This window comes from Cuculus canorus, chromosome 27, assembly GCF_017976375.1.
Source record: "Cuculus canorus isolate bCucCan1 chromosome 27, bCucCan1.pri, whole genome shotgun sequence".
Classification (NCBI taxonomy): domain Eukaryota; kingdom Metazoa; phylum Chordata; class Aves; order Cuculiformes; family Cuculidae; genus Cuculus; species Cuculus canorus.
The window spans coordinates 1,660,945-1,677,813 of record NC_071427.1 but is presented as its reverse complement, the minus strand read 5'-3'; the positions used below and the strand labels follow the sequence as shown (position 1 = coordinate 1,677,813).

The following is a 16,869-nucleotide window of genomic DNA, read 5'->3' as shown; positions in this document are numbered from 1 at the left end:
AAGGGGCGCTTTTGGGTTCATAATTTTACCAAAATACAAAGTTTTAATTGTAACTATCGTACTCCTATAACCACCTCTCAGTTAATCTCTGACAATGTGTGTTGCAGAGCTCCCTGTCTGCAGCTTTGGGAGCCTGCTGGGAGTCACCCCCTCAGAGCCCCTCCAGGGGCGTTTCATGCTGTGCGTCCCTGTGAGGTTGAAGATGTTGTACTGGACCAGTCTGGGCAATTTTATTGATGAGAAAAATTCAAAAGAAAGAAAAGGAAATCCCCCCAAAACCTCTAAGTCCCAAATCTGCTATGGGGATTAAGGGCCGCTGGATTCCGCCCCTCCCCCCCCCCGCCGGTGCTTAATGGGTCCCGCGCGCCGGGAGCGACCACGGGGACTCGAACTCCCAACGTGCCTCAAAGGTCCCTCAGCCAATGGGTACGAGCAGCCTCGCCTGGCCCCGCCCCCTCCGTGCAACAGCCAATGGGAAGATCAGATTCGGCATCCAGGTCACGCCCCCTCAGCCTCTCAGCCAATCGGCAGGCGCGGCCACGCCCACTCGCTGCCCTGGCGACGGGGACGCGCTGAAACGGTTTTCACTCTGCCTCTCGAGGTGGAGCGTCCCGGACGCAGGAGTGCTGAGCTCCCGCTCTCGGACGGCTTTTGGAGAGTGCTGCGATATACACGGAAGCGTTGAGGATCTACGGCGAAAGGAGTGCAGAGGACCCGCAGCTGCCGCCCTCGTTCCGTCCCGGAGGAGGAGCGACGAGGCGCGGGGGCTCTGCCCCCGTTCCGCCCCCGTTCCGCCCCCGTTCCACGCTGAGAGGACGAACGCAAAGGCGCCGCGGCTGTGCCCTCTGTTTCCCTCCCGGGAGGAGGAGCGAGGAGGCCCTGCCCTCGTTCCTCCCTCTGTCCCACCCCAGCAGAGCAGAGGGCTCTGCTCTCCCGCCGAGCCTCGTTCGGCCCCGGGAGGCGGAGGAGCGCGGAGGCTCCGCCCTCGTTATAGCGAGGGAAGGAGCGCGATGCCGCCCACTGGGAACCCTCGTTCCGCCCCCGTTCCACCCCGGGAGGCGGAGCGCGGGGACACGGGGCGGGTGCGGTGCCGCCGCTCTCCTGTGCGGAGCGGCGACACGTGCGCGGAGCGGCGGCGATGCGGATCGGTGAGCGTAGCGGGGCAGGACGGGACGGCCGGGACGGCGCCGCGGCGGCAGGGGCGGGGGCGGGAGGCGCTCGGGGACCGCGGAGGGGACCGGTTGGGGCGTCCGGGGGGCGCGGGGGAGGGCGAGAGGTCGGGTCCGTTGCCGTGGCCACGGGATGCAGCGCGCTGGAGCGGAACGCTCTGGCGCCCACCCCGCCCGCTCGACCGACCCCTCCGTTCCCCGCAGCCGCCGGGCAGCGCCATCGCCATCGAGCAGCGTCTGGAGGACGGCAGGAATGGACGAGAGCTGCACCAGGAGCTGCCCACCCCGTTCCGGGCGCCGGAACAGAAGATGGAGGTGGAACCGACCGAGCACAGCGCCTCCGAGCAGCGGAACCCTCTGCAGGGTAAGGACGAGCTGCTCAACCCCTGCAAGGAGGCTGCTGACAGCCCTCATCCTGCCAAGCAACGTATGTAGAGAGGGCGAGGGGAGCCCTCCCTGCAGCCCACACCTCGCCGCTCACCACCCTTCTCTCCCCACAGGCAGCGAACATGTCCGTGGGATGCAAGGCGACGGGATCCCCGCACCAAAGAAGATGCTGTTCCCCGTGGAGCGCCTCTCCTTGAAGTGGCAGAAGACCCACCGGATCGGTGCCGGGCTGCGAAACTTGGGGAATACGTGCTTCCTCAACTCCACTGTGCAGTGCCTCAGCTACACACCTCCGCTCGCCAACTACCTGCTCTCCAGGGAGCACAGCCGGACCTGTGAGTGGGGAGACATGGCTCTGGCGAGGGTGTGTGGGTGTCAGGATGTGCCTTGTCTGTTCCCTCCTGCCTCGTTTCTCCATCAAGAGGTCGTTCCTGTGTCCACCTGACTTTTCGCAGCCACAGCAGCGTTGCCAAGCTGTGCCTCCTTTTGTCTGGGAAGGCGTTGACTGTGCTGGGCATAGCCAGGACTAAGACTGGTCCAATGGGACCTGCTGGCTTTGTGGGGGCTGAGCAGTCTCTGCCTGTGGGGACTGCGTGAAGGCAGGGCAGAAGACGGCGCACCGACGGGCGCCGCTGGTTCTGGGGGACTTTGCCGGGGGGTGTCCCGGTGTGTACTGCTCCAAGCTGTGACAAAGGGGAGCCTGCAGGGCTCCAGCCCTGTCCTTGGGGCTCTGGTGGGATTGGCCCTGGGATCTGTTTTCCATCCACACATATGATATCCCACCTGGGATGTTGCAGCAGCCGGTGCTGCGACTGGGGCTGCGTCAGCTGGGGGCGGCATGTGCTGCTCCCTGCAAAGCCAGGATGGCCCCGAACTGCGCCACATCACCATCCCACGTCCTGTGGACTGCCTTCATCGCTCCTGGCTTTGTCCCCAACACCTTCTCTCCTGCTTCAGGCCAGCGAGGGGAGTTTTGCATGCTGTGCACTATGGAGAAGCACATACTGCAGGTTTTCGGTAGCAGCGGCAGGGAAATACAGCCCACGGCCTTCGTCAGAAACATCAAGAGTAAGGATAGCTGTGCTCCCCTTTCATAGCCATGCAGGGCAACAGTGAGCGATGCAGGAGCAGAACCTTTGAGATCAGGACGGGTCTTGGCAGACTGCTCTTTGGAGCTGATGCTTGGAGCTTGCCAGGGGCTGCGTGGGGCTTCCCCCGTGGCCAGCCTGAGTCTGACATCTGGTTTGGGTTGAGGGGGCTCAAGCCCCAGATTCCCTGCCCTGAGGGTGGAAGGGAGGGAGGGAGAAAAGGAAGACCTGAATGTGTTGGAGCGTGTGCTGGGACTGATTCCTCCCTCTCCTACAGAGATTGCCACGCACATCCGCTTAGGCCGCCAGGAGGATGCACACGAGTTCCTCAGTTTGACCCTTGATGCCATGCAGAGGGCCTGCCTGGATGGCTGTACCGAGTACGTGGGGCCCCTTGACAGCCCGTGCTGCTCTTCTCTGCTGTCCCCTCACTGTTCCCGTGTGCCTGTGGGAGGGGACTGTGGGGTGAACGTGTCCCCCGGGTTGGCTGGGAGTGAGGTGCTGACTCCGGGGCGCAGCTCTGCCCACGGTGACACAGCTCTGGGCTGCTGTCTGCCCGCTCCCTTGCCCTGACTCCTCTGGCCCAGCATAGCTGTGCTCCTCTCACCAAATCCTGAGGGTGCAATGGGTTTAGGATCCTGTCCCAGGCGCCGGGGAACGCAGGTGTGCTTCCTAGTTGAGTCCCGTCCCTGTGGCTGCGGGTGGGAGGCCTTCCTGGAGCCCTGTGTCCCGGGAAGCTGCGTTGCCTTTGCCTGCAGTGCCCAGCGCGGAGCTCCAGGCAGGGGTTTGTGCTGCTTCGAGCAGCCTGGTGCCACCCCTGGAGCTGTGCCAGCCGGGGAGCAGAGTGACAGGGGCTGTGAGTCGCCTGCTGCCAGCTCTCTGCTGGCCAAAACACACTGGGGAGGTGTCCTGAGGACACAGCGGTGGCCCGTGGGGTGGCCGTTGCGGAGGGGCGGTGTGAGATACTGTGCTGCTGTCTCTAGGTTGGATCAGCAGAGCCAGACCACAACGCTGGTTCACCAGATCTTTGGTGGCTTCCTGCGATCGCGTGGTGAGTGCTGGCTGCTGGGGCCTGTAGCTCTCGGGGCTGCTGCTTCCCTGAGAGCCTCGCAGGGAAAATCTTTTGGGCAAATTCCTAAGTGTGTGTAAATTATCTGGAGCTGCAGCTGGTCCATCGTGCAATCCCTGCGGGCCGTGGTGCCTGTGGTGGAGATGGTAAAAGCTGTTGGCTGTGGGTCCCCAGCTCATTGCCACCAGCAAAGGAACCCGTGTTGCCAGCTCTCTGGCAACTCTTGCTGTCCCTCCACGCAGTGGAATTGCTGGCCTTCCTCCTTGCCAGGTGGTGAATCCTGGTGCCCAGAGGCGGAGAGGGGGAATCCTGCACTGCTTGCGCTGTGCTGAGATGGTGGTGGGTGCTGGCGTTGTGTCAGGGTGTGCTCATCGCTTTTTCTTTTGCAGTGCTGTGCAAAGAGTGCAATTCACCCTCGGACACGTATGAACCCTTCCTGGACCTGGCGGTGGAGATCGAGGTAGTGTGTCAGGGTGGCGATGGGGAGGAGCTCAGCTCTCGGAGGGGCTGCTGCGGCAGCTGCACCGTTAGTGCCTCAGGGTTCCTTAAGCTGCTGGTGTGGAGTCCCAGTGCAGGCGGCAGGGAAGCAGGTGCTGTTGTTGCGCTGCCTCCTACTGTGTGTTGTCTCTCGGGGCCAGTGTCTGGGCAGGGAGCCGGGCTGTGGCGTGGACAGGCCGCTCGTGCCCTGACCTGTCCTCTGTCCTTGCAGGAAGCTGAAAGCCTCAAGCAGGCACTGAAGTTGTTTGTGAGGCCAGAGATGCTGTGTGAGGAGAACGCCTACATGTGTGACAAGTGAGTGTGTGGGCCTGTGGCAGGAAGGGGCCCTGGGGTGTGCCGGGGGAAGCAGGCAGGGCTTCTCTAGCTGCTCCATGGCTAAACCGGGAGGTACGTGGCCATGGAAGCCTGCACTGGAGCCGCTTGGCCAGGGCTGGCAACCAACTGGCACTCACAGTTCCGTGTGCCGTGGAACAGCTTGAATAGCTCGAGCTCTTCCTGTGCAGGTGCCAGGCCAAAGTGCAAGCCATCAAACGCTTCAGCATCCACCGAGCCTCCAGTGTTCTCATAGTCTCGCTGAAGCGCTTTTCCATCTTCAGCGGAGGCAAAATCAAGAAGGTGAGTACTTGGCACTGCAGAGCTGGGGCTGTCTCCTGGCCCGAGGCCCTGTGGCCCAGAGCAGGGTGGGAGGTGCACGGTGCGAGCTCTGCTGCAGCCCTTCTGCAGCCGTGCAGTGGGGGTTCAGCTCATGCTGGTGTCTTGCTCACTGTGCCCTCTGCCTGGGGAGAGGGAGTCCTCCTCTCTCAAGACGTGGGACTCGGAGGACAGCTGAGCTCTTGCTCTGGCAAGAAAGCAGTCTGCTGTGCGGGCTCCTGAGATGTCATCTCTCCACAGAACGTGACATACCCTGAGATCTTGGACATCCGGCCTTACTTGTCAAAGGCCAAAGGGGACCCTATGAATTATGAGCTCTACGCCGTGCTGGTGCACTCTGGGTACTCCTGCCACTCAGGGCACTACTACTGCTACGTGAAGGTGAGCCCAGTGTGCTCTCTTGGTGCTCTCTTGGCACCTGCGCTGGGCTGGGTGCCGGTGGGTCCTGTTTCACCAAATCCCCTTTCCTGGCCCTGAGCCACGTGTGGCTTTTGTGGAGCGGAGCTTTGCCATCGGGCGCTGTTCCTGCTGCTCTTCAGGCCAGGAAGGTCCCCGGATGCAACCCAACCCCGTTCTCTCTTCTTCTGCAGGCCAGCGATGGGCAGTGGTACAAAATGAATGATGCCGTTGTCTCCGTCACCACCATCAACGTGGTCCTGAACCAGCAGGCCTATGTGCTTTTCTACCTCAGGTGAGAGCACCGTGTGTCTCCCAGCCCCTCTGGCCACTGCTCTCGGCATTTGGGACAGGGCGGGTAGCACGAGCCAGGGTGTGGGACGGAGCTGTCTCAGAGCAGGGAGGCAGGGAGAGGTCCAGCCCCATGTGGATCAAGAGCTGTAGGTCGAGAGCACTTCACCTCCTTGGAGCTTCGCTCCTGTTGCTTTTGTGCATCTCTGAGGAGAGCGTTGCAGGCGCCCCCCCCCTCACAGTTAACACATGCGCTTCTCTGCTTTCCCCAGAACACGCAGCACCGGCAAGAGAGTTGAGGGACCCAAGGCCAAGGCTGTGTCCATTGCGCCCAGCCAGCCAGTGGTGGCCCAGGTGAGTCCCAACGGTCGCTTCCTGGGAGCTGCTGCCCCTCTGTCCACTCTGTCCACCCCACCCGCTTCACTGACCCCTTCGTTCCCGGCAGCCGCCGGGAAGCGCCATGGCCATGACAGAGAAGCTGGAGGACGGCAAGAATGGTCGAGAGCTGCACCAGGAGCTGGCCACCCCGTTCCGGGCGCCACAGCAGGAGAAAATGGAGATGGGACCGACCAAGTACAGCGCCTCCCAGCAGCTGAACCCTCTGCAGGACAAGGATGAGCTGCTCAACCCCTGCAAGGAGGCTGGTGACAGCCCTCATCCTGCCCAGCAACGTATGTAGAGAGGGCGAGGGGAGCCCTCCCTGCAGCCCACACCTCGCCGCTCACCACCCTTCTCTCCCCACAGGCAGCGAACATGTCCGTGGGATGCAAGGCGACGGGATCCCCGCACCAAAGAAGATGCTGTTCCCCGTGGAGCGCCTCTCCTTGAAGTGGCAGAAGACCCACCGGATCGGCGCCGGGCTGCGAAACTTGGGGAATACGTGCTTCCTCAACTCCACTGTCCAGTGCCTCAGCTACACACCTCCGCTCGCCAACTACCTGCTCTCCAGGGAGCACAGCCGGACCTGTGAGTGGGGAGACATGGCTCTGGCGAGGGTGTGTGGGTGTCAGGATGTGCCTTGTCTGTTCCCTCCTGCCTCGTTTCTCCATCAAGAGGTCGTTCCTGTGTCCACCTGACTTTTTGCAGCCACAGCAGCGTTGTCAAGCTGTGCCTCCTTTTGTCTGGGAAGGCGTTGACTGTGCTGGGCATAGCCAGGACTAAGACTGGTCCAATGGGACCTGCTGGCTTTGTGGGGGCTGAGCAGTCTCTGCCTGTGGGGACTGCGTGAAGGCAGGGCAGAAGACGGCGCACCGACGGGCGCCGCTGGTTCTGGGGGACTTTGCCGGGGGGTGTCCCGGTGTGTACTGCTCCAAGCTGTGACAAAGGGGAGCCTGCGGGGCTCCAGCCCTGTCCTTAGGGCTCTGGTGGGATTGGCCCTGGGATCTGTTTTCCATCCACACATATGATATCCCACCTGGGATGTTGCAGCAGCCGGTGCTGCGACTGGGGCTGCGTCAGCTGGGGGCGGCATGTGCTGCTCCCTGCAAAGCCAGGATGGCCCCGAACTGCGCCACATCACCATCCCACGTCCTGTGGACTGCCTTCATCGCTCCTGGCTTTGTCCCCAACACCTTCTCTCCTGCTTCAGGCCAGCGAGGGGAGTTTTGCATGCTGTGCACTATGGAGAAGCACATACTGCAGGTTTTCGGTAGCAGCGGCAGGGAAATACAGCCCACGGCCTTCGTCAGAAACATCAAGAGTAAGGATAGCTGTGCTCCCCTTTCATAGCCATGCAGGGCAACAGTGAGCGATGCAGGAGCAGAACCTTTGAGATCAGGACGGGTCTTGGCAGACTGCTCTTTGGAGCTGATGCTTGGAGCTTGCCAGGGGCTGCGTGGGGCTTCCCCCGTGGCCAGCCTGAGTCTGACATCTGGTTTGGGTTGAGGGGGCTCAAGCCCCAGATTCCCTGCCCTGAGGGTGGAAGGGAGGGAGGGAGAAAAGGAAGACCTGAATGTGTTGGAGCGTGTGCTGGGACTGATTCCTCCCTCTCCTACAGAGATTGCCACGCACATCCGCTTAGGCCGCCAGGAGGATGCACACGAGTTCCTCAGTTTGACCCTTGATGCCATGCAGAGGGCCTGCCTGGATGGCTGTACCGAGTACGTGGGGCCCCTTGACAGCCCGTGCTGCTCTTCTCTGCTGTCCCCTCACTGTTCCCGTGTGCCTGTGGGAGGAGACTGTGGGGTGAACGTGTCCCCCGGGTTGGCTGGGAGTGAGGTGCTGACTCCGGGGCGCAGCTCTGCCCACGGTGACACAGCTCTGGGCTGCTGTCTGCCCGCTCCCTTGCCCTGACTCCTCTGGCCCAGCATAGCTGTGCTCCTCTCACCAAATCCTGAGGGTGCAATGGGTTTAGGATCCTGTCCCAGGCGCCGGGGAATGCAGGTGTGCTTCCTAGTTGAGTCCCGTCCCTGTGGCTGCGGGTGGGAGGCCTTCCTGGAGCCCTGTGTCCCGGGAAGCTGCGTTGCCTTTGCCTGCAGTGCCCAGCGCGGAGCTCCAGGCAGGGGTTTGTGCTGCTTCGAGCAGCCTGGTGCCACCCCTGGAGCTGTGCCAGCCGGGGAGCAGAGTGACAGGGGCTGTGAGTCGCCTGCTGCCAGCTCTCTGCTGGCCAGAACACACTGGGGAGGTGTCCTGAGGACACAGCGGTGGCCCGTGGGGTGTCCGTTGTGGAGGGGCGGTGTGAGATACTGTGCTGCTGTCTCTAGGTTGGATCAGCAGAGCCAGACCACAACGCTGGTTCACCAGATCTTTGGTGGCTTCCTGCGATCGCGTGGTGAGTGCTGGCTGCTGGGGCCTGTAGCTCTCGGGGCTGCTGCTTCCCTGAGAGCCTCGCAGAGAAAATCTTTTGGGCAAATTCCTAAGTGTGTGTAAATTATCTGGAGCTGCAGCTGGTCCATCGTGCAATCCCTGCGGGCCGTGGTGCCTGTGGTGGAGATGGTAAAAGCTGTTGGCTGTGGGTCCCCAGCTCATTGCCACCAGCAAAGGAACCCGTGTTGCCAGCTCTCTGGCAACTCTTGCTGTCCCTCCATGCAGTGGAATTGCCGGCCTTCCTCCTTGCCGGGTGGTGAATCCTGGTGCCCAGAGGCGGAGAGGGGGAATCCTGCACTGCTTGCGCTGTGCTGAGATGGTGGTGGGTGCTGGCGTTGTGTCAGGGTGTGCTCATCGCTTTTTCTTTTGCAGTGCTGTGCAAAGAGTGCAATTCACCCTCGGACACGTATGAACCCTTCCTGGACCTGGCGGTGGAGATCGAGGTAGTGTGTCAGGGTGGCGATGGGGAGGAGCTCAGCTCTCGGAGGGGCTGCTGCGGCAGCTGCACCGTTAGTGCCTCAGGGTTCCTTAAGCTGCTGGTGTGGAGTCCCAGTGCAGGCGGCAGGGAAGCAGGTGCTGTTGTTGCGCTGCCTCCTACTGTGTGTTGTCTCTCGGGGCCAGTGTCTGGGCAGGGAGCCGGGCTGTGGCGTGGACAGGCCGCTCGTGCCCTGACCTCTCCTCTGTCCTTGCAGGAAGCTGAAAGCCTCAAGCAGGCACTGAAGTTGTTTGTGAGGCCAGAGATGCTGTGTGAGGAGAACGCCTACATGTGTGACAAGTGAGTGTGTGGGCCTGTGGCAGGAAGGGGCCCTGGGGTGTGCCGGGGGAAGCAGGCAGGGCTTCTCTAGCTGCTCCATGGCTAAACCGGGAGGTACGTGGCCATGGAAGCCTGCACTGGAGCTGCTTGGCCAGGGCTGGCAACCAGCTGGCACTCACAGTTCCGTGTGCCGTGGAACAGCTTGAATAGCTCGAGCTCTTCCTGTGCAGGTGCCAAGCCAAAGTGCAAGCCATCAAACGCTTCAGCATCCACCGAGCCTCCAGTGTTCTCATAGTCTCGCTGAAGCGCTTTTCCATCTTCAGCGGAGGCAAAATCAAGAAGGTGAGTACTTGGCACTCCAGAGCTGGGGCTGTCTCCTGGCCCGAGGCCCTGTGGCCCAGAGCAGGGTGGGAGGTGCACGGTGCGAGCTCTGCTGCAGCCCTTCTGCAGCCGTGCAGTGGGGGTTCAGCTCATGCTGGTGTCTTGCTCACTGTGCCCTCTGCCTGGGGAGAGCGAGTCCTCCTCTCTCAAGACGTGGGACTTAGAGGACAGCTGAGCTCTTGCTCTGGCAAGAAAGCAGTCTGCTGTGCGGTCTCCTGAGATGTCATCTCTCCACAGAACGTGACATACCCTGAGATCTTGGACATCCGGCCTTACTTGTCAAAGGCCAAAGGGGACCCTATGAATTATGAGCTCTACGCCGTGCTGGTGCACTCTGGGTACTCCTGCCACTCAGGGCACTACTACTGCTACGTGAAGGTGAGCCCAGTGTGCTCTCTTGGTGCTCTCTTGGCACCTGCGCTGGGCTGGGTGCCGGTGGGTCCTGTTTCACCAAATCCCCTTTCCTGGCCCTGAGCCACGTGTGGCTTTTGTGGAGCGGAGCTTTGCCATCGGGTGCTGTTCCTGCTGCTCTTCAGGCCAGGAAGGTCCCCGGATGCAACCCAACCCCGTTCTCTCTTCTTCTGCAGGCCAGCGATGGGCAGTGGTACAAAATGAATGATGCCGTTGTCTCCGTCACCACCATCAACGTGGTCCTGAACCAGCAGGCCTATGTGCTTTTCTACCTCAGGTGAGAGCACCGTGTGTCTCCCAGCCCCTCTGGCCACTGCTCTCGGCATTTGGGACAGGGCGGGTAGCACGAGCCAGGGTGTGGGACGGAGCTGTCTCAGAGCAGGGAGGCAGGGAGAGGTCCAGCCCCTTGTGGATCAAGAGCTGTAGGTCGAGAGCACCTCACCTCCTTGGAGCTTCGCTCCTGTTGCTTTTGTGCATCTCTGAGGAGAGCGTTGCAGGCACCCCCCCCTCACAGTTAACACATGCGCTTCTCTGCTTTCCCCAGAACACGCAGCACCAGCAAGAGAGTTGAGGGACCCAAGGCCAAGGCTGTGTCCATTGCGCCCAGCCAGCCAGTGGTGGCCCAGGTGAGTCCCAACGGTCGCTTCCTGGGAGCTGCTGCCCCTCTGTCCACTCTGCCAGGGCAGGGGCTGCAGCTTTGGAGGAAGGTGGGCACAAGGGAGGACCGTTTGCAGGATGGACCCTGCTGAGCCGAGGGTTCCTGGGTGAGCCGTGCCCCTTGAATTCTCTCCTTGCTGAACTTTTGTCTGTCTTTCTCTTTGTGTAGAAACCAGAGGCGCAGCCTGCAAAGAAGCTCTCTGGGCAGGAGGAGGTTGAGGTCTCTGTGTCCCATAGAACATTCAGCACAGGGCCAAAGCTTTCCAGCTCCTCCAAGCTGCTGCAGGAGCCCAGGCAGCACCTCTCTGCTGTGCCTGGAGTCAAGCCACCTGCTCCAGAAGGCTCCAGGCGGGCTGAATTGAAGAGGTCCCTGTGCGCCGTTGGCACTGTGAAGCAGAGCAGCAGCACATCTCCAGCACCAGCCAAGAAGCTGGCACTCTCTGCCGAAAAGGTGAGTCTGAGTTTCTGCCCAGTCTTCAGTCTTCTGATTCTTCTGCTACCACCTCCCACTTCCTTGCCCAGGCTGTCTGTCCCCCTCCCCTTTCTCTGGGCTCCCATTTATGATTTTCTCCTCTTGGGTTACAGAATCTCTTCTTCTTTACACCACCAAGTTTTTATTCATGTCCATAACTACAGGGCAGCACGCCGGAGGCAGTGAGCAGAGATGACCATTGCAGGCAACCTCAGCCACAGGTTCCAGAGCAGACGCACCCCATGGGCACCACATGCCATGACTCCACTTCTCAGCATTCTGGCGAGTTGAGGTGAGCGGTGCCCGTTGCTCCCAGGCAGCAAGGCCAGTAGCAATCTTGAGATGCTCCATGCAGCAACTGCCTGGCCTGGCAGCTGGCTCGAGGAGTGATCTTGGCAGCCGGCTCTCCTGTTCTCCTGGGCTGGCAGGGCCCGCTCTGGATCCCAGATCTGTGTTGCAGGCGCCCCCCCACACACAGTTAACACTTGCGCTTCTCTGCTTTCCCCAGAACACTCGGCACCAGCAAGAGAGTTGAGGGACCCAAGGCCAAGGCTGTGTCCATCCCGCCCAGCCAGCCAGTGATGGCCCAGGTGAGTCCCAACGGTCGCTTCCTGGGAGCTGCTGCCCCTCTGTCCACTCTGCCAGGGCAGGGGCTGCAGCTTTGGAGGAAGGTGGGCACAAGGGAGGACCGTTTGCAGGATGGACCCTGCTGAGCCGAGGGTTCCTGGGTGAGCCGTGCCCCTTGAATTCTCTCCTCGCTGAACCTCTTTCTGTCTTTCTCTTTGTCTAGAAACCAGAGGTGCAGCCTGCAAAGAAGCTGTCTGGGCTGGAGGAGGTTGGGGTCTCTGCGTTCCATAGAACATTCAACACGGGGCCAAGTCTGGCAAATGTTACGGTTCCACCAAATCTGCCACAGAACGCGCCCACTTCATTCAAGATAAATCGCAGCGTTCTGAAAAGGCACTCAGCCCTGCCTTACGATGCGGCCCAGAGGCCCAAGAGGCTCTGGCACCTGCCTCGTGGACCCAGATCATTTCAGGACCACGAGACAAAAAAAGACAAGTGAGGCCAAACAAGTGAGGCCAAAGTGGAGCTGCCCCTGTGTAGCTTCTTAGAGACCAAGAAGCCACACATGTCATTCAAGATGCGGGAGCCCAAACAGCACCTCTCTGCAGTCCTTGGAGTTGTGCAGCTGTTCCTGACAGCTGCTGTCTGGTTAAACTGAAGCGCTCCCTGTTGACGGCTGTGGAGCGGAGCAGCTCCACATCTCCAGCACCAGCCAAGAAGCTGGCACTGTCTGCCGAAAAGGTGAGTCTTTCTGCCCAGCCTTCAGTAGGCACCTTCTGATTCTTCTGCTACCACCTCCCACTTCCTTGCCCAGGCTGTCTGTCCCCCTCCCCTTTCTCTGGGCTCCCATTTATGATTTTCTCCTCTTGGGTTACAGAATCTCTTCTTCTTTACACCACCAAGTTTTTATTCATGTCCATAGCTACAGGGCAGCACGCCGGTGCCGGTGAGCAGAGATGACCATTGCAGGCAACCTCAGCCACAGGTTCCGAAGCAGATGCACCCCATGGGCACCACGCACCCTGACTCCACTTCTCAGCATTCTGGCGAGTTGAGGTGAGCGGTGCCCGTTGCTCCCAGGCAGCAAGGCCAGTAGCAATCTTGAGATGCTCCATGCAGCAACTGCCTGGCCTGGCAGCTGGCTCGAGGAGTGATCTTGGCAGCCGGCTCTCCTGTTCTCCTGGGCTGGCAGGGCCCGCTCTGGATCCCAGAAGCAGGGCCGTGTCTCTGATGTTAGCACAGCGTGGGAGGGAGCTTTGTAGGCCCTCGCCATGTACTGGTGTCCCCTGGGATCAGGAGGCACCAGCCTGGTCTTTTGTGCATCTCTGAGGAGAGTGTTGCAGGCGCCCCCCCCTCACAGTTAACACATGCGCTTCTCTGCTTTCCCCAGAACACTCGGCACCGGCAAGAGAGTTGAGGGACCCATGGCCAAGGCTGTGTCCATCCCGCCCAGCCAGCCAGTGATGGCCCAGGTGAGTCCCAACGGTCGCTTCCTGGGAGCTGCTGCCCCTCTGTCCACTCTGCCAGGGCAGGGGCTGCAGCTTTGGAGGAAGGTGGGCACAAGGGAGGGCCGTTTGCAGGAGGGACCCTGCTGAGCCGAGGGTTCCTGGGTGAGCCGTGCCCCTTGAATTCTCTCCTCGCTGAACCTCTTTCTGTCTTTCTCTTTGTCTAGAAACCAGAGGCGCAGCCTGCAAAGAAGCTGTCTGGGCAGGAGGAGGTTGGGGTCTCTGCGTTCCATAGAACATTCAGCACAGGGCCAAGTCTGGCAAATGTTACGGTTCCGCCAAATCCGCCACAGAACGCACCTCCTTCATTCAAGATAAATCGCAACGTTCTGAAAAGGCACTCAGCCCTGCCTTACGATGCGGCCCAGAGGCCCAAGAGGCTCTGGCACCTGCCTCATGGACCCAGAATATTTCAGGACCACGAGACAAAAAAAGACAAGTGAGGCCAAACAAGTGAGGCCAAAGTGGAGCTGCCCCTGTGTAGCTTCTTAGAGACCAAGAAGCCACACATGTCATTCAAGATGCAGGAGCCCAAACAGCACCTCTCTGCAGTCCTTGGAGTTGTGCAGCTGTTCCTGACAGCTGCTGTCTGGTTAAACTGAAGCGCTCCCTGTTGACGGCTGTGGAGCGGAGCAGCTCCACATCTCCAGCACCAGCCAAGAAGCTGGCACTGTCTGCCGAAAAGGTGAGTCTTTCTGCCCAGTCTTCAGTAGGGACCTTCTGATTCTTCTTCTACCACCTCCCACTTCCTTGCCCAGGCTGTCTGTCCCCCTCCCCTTTCTCTGGGCTCCCCTTTATGATTTTCTCCTCTTGGGTTACAGAATCTCTTCTTCTTTAGACCACCAAGTTTTTATTCATGTCCATAACTGCAGGGCAGCACGCCGGAGGCGGTGAGCAGAGATGACCATTATCAACCAATCAAATTATCAGCCCTTGAGGACCTCAGCTCCCCTCTGAAAACGCGCCACCATGGGGCAGATGGCAGCCCTCAATCTCAATCTGTGAATGGCAAAGATGACACCTCCAGCCCGCCCAGAAAGAAGAGCCGCACACACGGGAACTCGGTGTCCGTCACGGGGGAGGAGGCAGGCAAGAGTCCCAGTGGTGGCCAGAAGGAGCAATGCTGCCAGGAGTTGGGGGCAGAGCAGAAGGAGAAGGAGAAGGAGGAGGAGGAGGACAATAAGAAGGAGGTGGAGAAGAAAAAGAAGAGGAAGAGAAGGGCTCTGTCTTCAGGTAGGTGAGGGGCTGGAGTCTGTTTTGGTTTTGCAGCTGCTGCTGCCCTAGAGCAGGGTCTAATTCAGATTTTGTGGCTGAGATGGCAGCAGTTGAGTGCTGTGCTCGTGCATATTGGGATGGTGAGGAAGGGAGGGGCTCCCACCCAGGACCTGGCTTTCAGACCATGTCTGCATCTTTTCCTGTCCTACAGCACATCTTCATCTGCACTGAAGCTGCCAAATCCAGAAAAGGCTCCCTTGAAAATCATCATCAAATTATCAACGCTTGAGGACCTCAGCTCCCCTTTGAAAAGCGCCACCATGGGGTCCACCAAGTGCCACAGATTGAGGAGGAGAAGAAGAAGAAGAAGGAGAAGAAGAAGAAGAGGAGGAGAATGGAGTCAAAAGAGTGCTTTTCAGGAACTCTGTCTTCGGGCAGCTGAGGCGATAAGGTCTGTCCTGTTTGTGCAGCAGCAATATGTGCCTGGCAACACCAGGCTGGCGATGGAGCCAGGCTCTCCACAGCTGTCCAGAGCCCCGAGCCAGACCATGAGGCCAGCACACCACCCGGGAGCCGCAAAGCATCCCATGTAGCAAAGGAGCTACTTAAGGACTCCATGAACAAAATATACGGCTGTGCCATCCCTGAAGCGGGGCGGCCTCGCCAGCCTTCTCGGGGCAGAACGTCCCCTGGGGTGAGTGGGAGAGGCGATGCCACAACTGGAGAGATGCAGAGTTGCCTCCTCCCTGAACAGCAGCGCGGGTCCAGCCCTCTGGCTGCGGGGAGACAGAAATCCCTGTGCTCTGACCTCAGGACACCTCCTGCCTTTGCACACGTAAAGAAGACAAAATTTAAAGGAATGATGAAATGGACTAGGACTGTCCAGCGACTGAAAAACCAGCGTTGGTTCTGAAGCAGTACTCCCCTGCCAAGGGAGCCAGCCAGAGACGTTGGATTTGAGCTCCTGCTCCCTGCCCGCTTCTGGCTGTTGTTCATTCTCTCCACCTCCCATCTGGACAGGGCTGGTACCCACTGCCCTCCCCCCTTTGAGTGTCACTGGAGTTTTTTTTTACTCGCTCCCCTCCCCACCCCCTCCCCTCTGCCTTTCCTCCCCGTTCCCTGGCTCTCCCACCCTCCTTTTCCCCTCGCCATGCCCCTTCACCCCTCGCTGTGTCGTTTTCCCCTCGCCGTGTCATTTTGCCCCTCACTGTGTCCTTTTGCCCTTTGCCATGTCATTTCTCCCCTCGCCATCTCCTTTGCCCCCTTTCCATGTCATTTTGCCCCTCACTGTGTCCTTTCGCCCCTCGCTGTCATTTCATGTTCGCCATTGCCTTTCCCCCGCCATGCCTTTCCCCTCACTATATGCTTTCCCCTCGCCGTGTCCTTTCGCCCCTTGCCATCTCCCTTTCCCCTCGCCATGTCATTTCACCCCTCACTGCATCATTTCGCACTTGTCATGTCCTTTCCCCTCTCCATGTCCTTTTGCCCCTCGATGTGTCCTTTCCCCTTGCCATGTCATTTTGTGCTCACCATCTCCCCTTCCCTTCACTGTGTCCTTTTGCCCCTCGCCATCTCCCTTTCCCCTCACAATTCCCCTGCGCTCTCCCCTTCTCTCCCCTCTCTCCCGTCCCGCGCCGACAGTATTTCTCCAGTGGACGATAAAGTCACGATTCTCTCTCACATTTGCAGCGTTCCTCCTTTATTGGTCATTGTCTTAACGGTGCAGCAGGGGTATCAGCTCATTCCCTTGAGCCTTCTGCACGACGAGCTCTCTACTTTGCACCTTAATATTGTACCCGCCAGCCAAGGATTGAAAAAGAAAATCCAACCACTTTCCCTGGCACGAAGCTTCATGTCCCGCCCCTCACAACAATCTGTACCTGCTCTGAAACACCCAGGCAGGTTCCTTTGGACTCTCTGAATATGGGGTTCATTATCCCACTCCCAGGGCTCCTCAGCCCGGGTTGTTCTCTCTGCCCTGCAGTAATTAGCTTTGCCCTGCAGTAATTACCTGTGGTTATTGACATCTTTATGCAGCGTAACCATATAACAACTCCCAGTTCCTATCTCAAAGCAGATCTGGTGGCACCTTGCACGTTGTTATTTGATTATTCCAATAGGGAAGCTGAGCTGAGTGACAGGGAAGGCTTTTCTGCACCAGCACCCTGTAGAAAACCGGTGCCCTTTGGAACAGCTTCTCCCAGCATCACTTCTGTTGCAAAAATCATAGCATCATAGAATAGTTTGTGTTGGAAAGGACCTTAAAGATCATCCAGTCCCACCGCCAGCCACGGGCAGGGACACCTCCCACTGGATCAGGGGCTCCAAGCCCCATCCAACCTGGCCTGGAACCCCTCCAGGGATGGGGCAGCCACCACTGCTCTGGGCAGCCTGGGCCAGGGCCTCCCCACTCTCATCATGAGGAATTTCCTCCTTATGTCCAGTCTAAATCTTCCCCTCTTCAATTTATAAAGGCATGGAGTTACTTGTTCTGTCATTCTATGCCTTTATAAGAAGCTCCTCTCCAGCTTTCCTGGAGCCCCTTTCAGGACA

General features: G+C 59.5%; 1 protein-coding gene across 1 annotated transcript; it reads left to right on the top strand.

The window, feature by feature from the left end:
* Positions 1-815: 815 nt before the first annotated feature.
* Positions 816-15,927, top strand: LOC128849288 (ubiquitin carboxyl-terminal hydrolase 36-like). Its single transcript, XM_054050537.1, has 32 exons — positions 816-1,148; positions 1,374-1,596; positions 1,670-1,891; positions 2,514-2,624; positions 2,922-3,024; positions 3,628-3,695; positions 4,103-4,173; positions 4,423-4,505; positions 4,715-4,826; positions 5,103-5,243; positions 5,453-5,553; positions 5,822-5,903; positions 5,995-6,220; positions 6,294-6,515; positions 7,138-7,248; positions 7,546-7,648; positions 8,252-8,319; positions 8,727-8,797; positions 9,047-9,129; positions 9,339-9,450; positions 9,727-9,867; positions 10,077-10,177; positions 10,445-10,526; positions 10,727-11,008; positions 11,194-11,321; positions 11,538-11,619; positions 11,820-12,337; positions 12,519-12,652; positions 12,987-13,068; positions 13,269-13,786; positions 13,974-14,334; positions 14,528-15,927. The coding sequence occupies exons 1-27, from the start codon at positions 1,011-1,013 to the stop codon at positions 12,093-12,095; spliced, it is 3,543 nt and encodes a 1,180-aa protein (XP_053906512.1). The 5' UTR covers positions 816-1,010; the 3' UTR covers positions 12,096-12,337; positions 12,519-12,652; positions 12,987-13,068; positions 13,269-13,786; positions 13,974-14,334; positions 14,528-15,927.
* Positions 15,928-16,869: the final 942 nt, after the last annotated feature.

Bases quoted from the DNA above. Each gene is read 5' to 3' on its own strand.
- LOC128849288 (XM_054050537.1), top strand. From the start codon at position 1,011: ATGCCGCCCACTGGGAACCCTCGTTCCGCCCCCGTTCCACCCCGGGAG. The intron at 1,892-2,513 runs GTGAGTGGGGAG...CTCCTGCTTCAG, and splicing joins CAGGGAGCACAGCCGGACCT to GCCAGCGAGGGGAGTTTTGC. The intron at 5,904-5,994 runs GTGAGTCCCAAC...CGTTCCCGGCAG, and splicing joins GCCAGCCAGTGGTGGCCCAG to CCGCCGGGAAGCGCCATGGC.